Below are 7,527 nucleotides of genomic sequence, written 5' to 3'. Positions count from 1 at the left end.
CTCCTCAACGGCTGTGCTAAATGATTTTCGTTTCTTTGACATGTCTTCAGATAATTTGCTTTTGTTCAATGATGAATCTATGGATGATTTACTTAATGATTTCCTTCTCTCCATGGCTTCAGATTCATCAGATTCTTCACTTTCACTATCTACCTCCTCAACGGGTGTACTAAATGATTTCCGTTTCTTCGACATGTCTTCAGATAATTTGCCTTGGTTCAATGATGAATCTACGGATGATTTATTTAACGATTTACTTCCCCTGACAGCTTCAGAGTTATTACATTCTTCAATTTCACTGTCTAGATTTTTAAAAGATTTATTAGATTTCCGTTTTTTTGATATGTATTTATATAATTCAGTTTCTTTAAGTGGTGAATCAATAGCTGATTTGTCCAAATTTTCTTGAGTCATTGCTGTCCAACTTTCGTTTCCTTTTAATTTGTTAAATGAAGTGTCTTCTGTTACAGATTTTTTCCTATATATACTTTCACCAGTTTCTGTTTCTTCTGTACATTTAATATGTTTTGGATCTTGAACCGCATCTATTGAATCATTCACTGCATTTGCTTTCTTCTGAATTTCTTCTTGCTGTTTAGATTTTCGGTTACTCTTTACTTTTGCAGGTGTATGTTTATTATCATCCTGTGGTATATCCAGTTTTTCTTCTTCTTTTCTCTTCAAAGAATCTCGTTGTGCTTTTGATAGAACGGTGTCATCAGAATCGTAATCGAATATTGCATTTTTTTTCTTTTTTTCCATATTTTCAGCAACTTGTCTCGCGTCTCCATCAATTAAAACAAGATCACACTCATTCTCACTTTCATTTTGAAGTTTCTCTGTCGACATTGAATAGACAGAATTCTTATCGAAATTCCTTTCCTTCCATTCGTCAGCTGAAATGTCGTGAAACAAATCTGTATCTACAATTGCATCAGAATCACCATCGTCGACTTTCATTTTTTCTTCATGCTCCTTAGATGTTTCATGATTCACATTTTGCTTTATTTGTTTATTAGATGATTCGGATTTGCTTATAGACTCCCTTTTTGAAGTTACAGAGTTATTCAACATAGAAGTGTGTGTCGCATCTTCTTTCTCAGAAATTTCGTCAGAAGGCTTAGCTGAAGACTCTGTAACAGTGTGAGATTGACTACTTTTAACCACATCAGTTATAATATCCTCAGTATTGTTAGTAGATAAATAATTCTCTGAGCTCATGTGAGCACCTAAAGGATCTTGTACTATATTCTCCTGAGTAGACACATTATTAGTTTGGTCTATATCTTGTGAATCATGTGTAGCAGTCTCATCCCTTGCTGTAATGGAAGACATAGTATTTTTTTCAAGAGACAGGGCTGCATTGTTTAAATCAGAACGTGAAAGTATTTCTACGGGGTTCATGTCATCAGTGTCTTTTGTATTTTTTGATATATTAGACTCCTGTACTTTCTCTGTCATTTCACTTTCATTATCTAGAATCACAATCTGATTCATAGAAACTTCTGCATATTCTACACTTGTATTCGTAGCTTCCTTTGCTTTAGAAATAGAAATCATCTGAACAGTTTTATCTTTATTGAACATTTCACTGTCCAAGACAGTTTGCTGTATAGGTTGTTTTAATTTGTTGTTCAAATCACAAGTCTTATTTGTATCTATATCATATTCAATTTCTGGACAGTTCAAAATTTCAATGCTATCGTCTAGGCTTGAATCTTCACATACTTCTACATGTGTCACATTCTGACCTATACTATCAGTAAGTGGTATCTCATTTAATGGCTCCGTGTCTGTTACTACTAACTTTTGCATATTATCAGAACTATCTGCATCATCGTCACTTTCTCTCCCTGATTTACCTGTATGTAAATTACTTGCAGTTGCTGATGTTGGACTTTGTAATAATACATTAGAGACTGTGTCTCTGTTACTTTGTGAATCACCAGTAATATTTTCTGTTTGGTTTTCTTTATTACCAAGGTCCCCATCTACTCCTGATATTGAATTATTTAATATATTTTGCATTTTTAATCCAAGTTCCTTGGGAGTGTTCTCATTTGCAGTTTGTGACATTTCTTTGGATGTATTCTGCATTGATCCTTCTGACCGAGTCATATCTGTAGAAACATATTCAGGTGTTTTATCATTATCTGGCGTTATTTGTTTATCAATAGGGATATCCTTTTCAATATTCTTAACTGTATTCAAAGGAGAATTTTCTAGAGAATTGATGAATGCTTCCTTAACTGTTATAAATGTAAATGTAAGCTAATTAGGATTCATTTTCCTTAAAGAGATAAAGATAAACTTTACATAGTACTACAATACAAACAACAGAAGTTGTTAATAGGAAGGTATTTAAAATAATCGAACTTACCATTCATATGAACATCTGTTCCTTGTTTGCATACATTCTCATGACTTATGTGAAGTACTTCCTTTGAAATACATCGTGACTCATCAGTCATTTCGGAAGTGGAATTCTCTGAGTCTACAATGAAGGATAATACATATATTATACATTAAAATTGCCTTAATCGAAATAAATTAGAACATAAAAATTAGATACAATATGTACATGTTTCATTAATTTCTTTGAGATTAGGTAGTACACAATCCAGTGTTACTACTGGAATTTTAGCCACTTCTGTTTCTTCTATAACAGTCGCTTCGGTGGGTAACATAGACGCTCGATTTCTTGATCTAACAGAACTACCTATTAATTCACTCTGACCCATCTTTGTAAGTTTATTTCCTCCAACAGCTTCAGGTTCCATAGAACTAGCTCTCGTTCTACGTGTACTTCTTGTAACTGTTGATGGCGACTCAATTTCTGAACCAGCTTTTGAAAGTCGCTTACTAAAAGGAAAAATATAAATAGTACTGGACCATAAGATTTCAAAAACATTGATTATGAACCTAAGGTATAGGTGATTTAAGTACAAAGAAAAATTACTTTGCAAAACTTAAAAATTTAAGATATATGTTCTTCGTGAATTATACTGTTTTCTCAATACACAGTACGATTACATTCCATTTATTGACTACAAACATACCTTGTTCCCTATGGGCCTACTGATGGCACTTATAAATACGATCAACTTATAACAAATGTTTTAGTCAAAATAGAAGTCAACGAAACACTAATGGGAATATTAATAAGCTCATATGTATAAAATACAATAAATTAACATTCTCTAATAATGTTACTCTATTTTTACACATACTGTCTTGTGAATGTCTTATGACTACTTTGGTTGTAACAGTATTTCTAATTCTTACAGAATTATGTCACCTTGAAAAAATAATTTATAATAACAAGTGACATGCCTAGTTTTGCCATTAGTCTCGTTCAATCCATCATTAACAGAAATATTGTTAGTCTTCTTTGTCGGTGTTGCAACGGTGGAATCTTTATCTGTAGTTTCAGTGATATCTGATGCAGCAGAATTTCTTCTGGAACGTAAAGTCCTACTTTTTTCAGTCATTATAAAACTGTCCAGGGTAGTTGTTCGACGTCTGGTATTTCTTGTCGACTGTGTATTATTAATGTTACCAGTGTCGCTTAAAGATGATTCAGGTGAGGATTCATTTTGTTTAACGACAGACTTAACTCGAGAACTACGACGTAGTGGAGAGTCAACTGTTCCTGAACCGGCGAGACCACGAGTCTTGCGACCTGCAAATACAAAGATAATATAAAAAAGATTAAATGAAACAAAATTCGTTCGTGTTGTTAGATACACGATTTTACTTTCAGAGCACTTAAGAAACAAGTTCATGCAATATCACACGCTCTGAAATTAATTAAAGTACGACATTCGATGTCGAATCGACCGTTAGTCGGCCAGTCGAATCGCGTGCGCACATATCAATCAAAAAATGAAAAAGTACAAACCAGCTTTTGCATCTACTTCCTCATCTGAATCTTTTACAGAGCGCGACATTTTACTTATCGCTTGAATAACTCATTAGACAACAATGGCTATGCACAAAAAAAATTGGAAATCGTCCTGAATACAAACACGTGTCAACATCCAAATTTAAACTATACACGAAACATTGACAACCCATTTTGCGCTTGTGGCGCCCCAGTTACACTGAGTTACACATCGGATGTAGAGATGGCGTGCTAAATCACTAACGGTGATTTATCACCATTCACATATCACAGCGATCGCCTAGTCACGATCACGGTCGTGATTTAACTTCATTCACGATCGTGATTGCGATTTTTTTATCTTGAGTGAATTGCTCACTGCGATCGTAAGTGCTTGATCTTTCAACAGAAAAGCGTATTCAATATGATTTGACGATGAATTACATTACTATTTGTGTTTCAAAAAATCAGTTGAAAAAACAAGAACTTCTAAAAGAATGACTTGTTAGATAATATGTAGATTATAATTTATAATCATTAATTTATTTATAATTCTTCATTGTTTCTAATTACTCCTTCACTTTATACGATATAACTCGAATTTTTGTTTCGATGTCGCTAATATAAAATCATAAAATATATGATATTATGTGTCGCGTCACAGCTGACTCTAGTAATAGCTGTGCTGAAGGTAAAAATGGCAACAACGCAATGTACCTTTTTTTCTTTTTTTAAGGGTAGAACTTTGAAAAGATAAAATATGCACCGCCTCCGCTGGTGGTGGAGACGGCTAATGCGGGATTTCACGCTAAAAACCCCCCGGTGACCCTCTCGGGCGTAAGGGCTGGTCGCGGGAACGTTCGACACACACCGCGAGCAAACCCGCCCTTGCCCTCACACTGGCCTTTTTGCGTGGGCTCTTTTCTGGCGGGTCGGGGTGGCGTGGTGCTCAGCCCCCGCCCCCGGATCGGCTGAATGCCGTCTCACCTTCTCCTACCTACAGCGTAGAGGGGTCACGTCTCGACGCTGTTTTCTTGTGGGTCGACCGCGAAAGGAGGTGGTACTGGAGGTACCACCAGTACCACCTCATAGGCCCTGGTTGCCCGCAGGCGGCACGAAGGGTCATCGCGGTTGCGACCCCTTGAAATCATGCCCCCCGCGGGCCAACGGTTTGAATATACCTTTTTTTTACGGGGGAAAACCTTGGAAAGGTGCACCGCCTCTGTTTGGGGCGGAAACGGCCAATGTGGGGTTTCATCCACTACAAACCCTCCGGTGACCCTCGGGCGTACGGCTGGCGACGGGAACGCTCGGCATGACCGCGGCCAGCCCCGCCCATTGCCCTCCCCTATAGGTGTTTAAGGGAAGGGCTCTTCTCTGGAGGGGGATGATTGCTCCTCCCGGGACGGCTGCGATGCCGTCCCTCCACCTAGGCTTCAATATACCTAACCCAATCTACCCATTTAAGTGTCCACCCCCTGTCCCAAATCCTCCTTGAGCGGTGTTGCCACTTTGTTCAACACGGCTAGTGCTAGAGTCGGCTGTGGTCGCGTGTAAAGAACTGTTGTTTCTCCACCAATCAGAAACGATAACGAAAAATCACCGTGATTGGAAACGAACGTGATCGAATTTGATTTTACTCGTGATTCACAAGTAGCAGTTCACGCCATCTCTAGTGTGACCTATATATAATGTATGTAATATATGATATACATAATAAATAAATATGTATGTAAGTGTTAATTATCAGATATTATGTGTACAAGCATACTTAGTTTCAGAGATATGCAACTAACCGAAATATATTTTTAGTTTATAATATAATGAAGAATGCTCATTGGAAATGTCGTCGAATTTCGTAGATATAATTTTTATACGCTATTAAAATGTATTAGTGGGTGTTTAATGCCAATTAATAATATGATGCTTTATTGATTAGAGACTCCGGTTTGAACCACCTTAAAATATTATATACTCCAAATAGTTCAGTGATGATCACATCGAAGTACATTGTTCTAAATTAAACTATCAGGAAAGCTGCATAACTCTGCAATTTTCGTGAGATAGTTGTCTAATTTGGCCATCACCTCTCATAACCAAAATTAATAAAGCCACTTGCATCAACTATAAAGTTATATTTGTAATTTTTGAATGATGTTGTTATGATATAACAAATTTTGAAAAATTATTCAGAACGACATTTCGAGAGAAAAATATTACATTCAATATTATGTCAATTGATAGTTTATGTTCGACTTTGTGTAATAACTTTCTATTATAGTACGCATCACTATGGTAACACGCAAGGCAGGGATTACGTTTGTTTCGATCTTTACAAATATTAAAATACTTTAACGGTTTCCGTTAAAAATAGGTCTGGTTTAAACGCTGGTTTAAATAACGTCTGACTTAAAAAAAGTGACTCTTTTAGAATTTTTGTAAAAGAAAACTTTAACGCGTAGAATAAACAATAAGTCTGGGGTTTATTAATATACACTTTAAAATAAGAAAATAATTCTTTACGTTACTTTATTTACTATACAATACTGAAACAACCAACTATGATTGTGATGTTAAAAAAAAACAAATGCCTAAACGGTGTAAGTTTATACATATAATAAAATCGTGAGATCCACTCATCTAAAATCAAAGTACCAAAGTTTTTCTTAAAACTTATGAAGATGACTATCGTATCAAGCAGATTCAAAAGTTTTGATTATCTAAAACATCTTTTATTTAACACTTTTTAATAAAAAGATTACTTATTTTGTGAACACTTTTACAAAAACAGGTATCAGTCAGCGCATTTTCATTAGTTTTCAATAAATGTGCTTGATACGATAACCATCCTGGTAGCCCAGGCTGCCTCGCTCGCGCGCGGAAAGTCGCACGCTATGGGAGAAAGGCTTCCCACTACACCGCCAGCGATAGCCTCTTGTTCTTGTCTGTTGCGAAGACCTTGCTCCGTAGCATGCAACTTCCGTACGCAGCAAGCGAGACAGTCTGAGACGCGTAGTGGGGGCAGAGTTGGGCAGAATTTTATTCGAATAATACACAGTGTCGTGACTGTGTGTAAATCACAGTCGTCCTGAGCTTTAAACAGTTAATGAGATTAAATAATTGTTCGACAAATGTCGATTCATTCATAAAGAAGTACTGTTTTATTATAAAAATTGAAATATCCACGTTTAAACAATTAAAACTGACGAAATACTTTTTTATCTTTTATTTGTTATTCGAAACTTTTTATGTAGATAAAGAATTTACCCATCTCTGAGTGGGGGTACCCCGGGAATGGCAGACCGACTCCGGGAGTAGAATTTATGCAGCTCTGATGTAGACTAATCACGTGTAATCTATTATTTAGAACGTAAAATACCTTTTCTAAAGTTTAAAATTATATTTTAGTTCATTTAAAACAGATAACTAAAATGAAATATTGCTTTAGAAAGATTTATTTGATTCTGATATAAAAAAGAGCCATTTTTTCTAAGATTGGTTGTTAAATGTTTACTTCGAACCCGATTGTATTATACTAGCGTGAATATTGAACACATCCTTCTATCACTAGCGTTCCATATTTCATTGACAAAGGTGCGTTGATTCTAATCGCAACTGCATTAAGGCAATGTTGAAGGCCATTA

The 7,527-nt window shown here is 35.8% G+C and overlaps 1 protein-coding gene across 1 annotated transcript; it reads right to left on the bottom strand.

The window, feature by feature from the left end:
• Positions 1-92: 92 nt before the first annotated feature.
• Positions 93-3,961, bottom strand: LOC107191261 (enolase-phosphatase E1-like; the record flags this gene model as incomplete). Its single annotated transcript, XM_015580251.1, has 5 exons — positions 3,902-3,961; positions 3,334-3,682; positions 2,582-2,862; positions 2,381-2,494; positions 93-2,120 (listed from the first exon to the last, which is right to left on the bottom strand). Coding segments are annotated over exons 1-5 (2,821 nt in total), but the record flags the coding sequence as incomplete, so codon positions are not given.
• Between the last annotated feature and the right edge of the window lie 3,566 nt (positions 3,962-7,527).

This window comes from Dufourea novaeangliae, unplaced genomic scaffold (assembly GCF_001272555.1).
Source record: "Dufourea novaeangliae isolate 0120121106 unplaced genomic scaffold, ASM127255v1 scaffold262, whole genome shotgun sequence".
Lineage (NCBI taxonomy): Eukaryota > Metazoa > Arthropoda > Insecta > Hymenoptera > Halictidae > Dufourea > Dufourea novaeangliae.
This window is presented reverse-complemented; position numbering and strand designations above follow the sequence as displayed.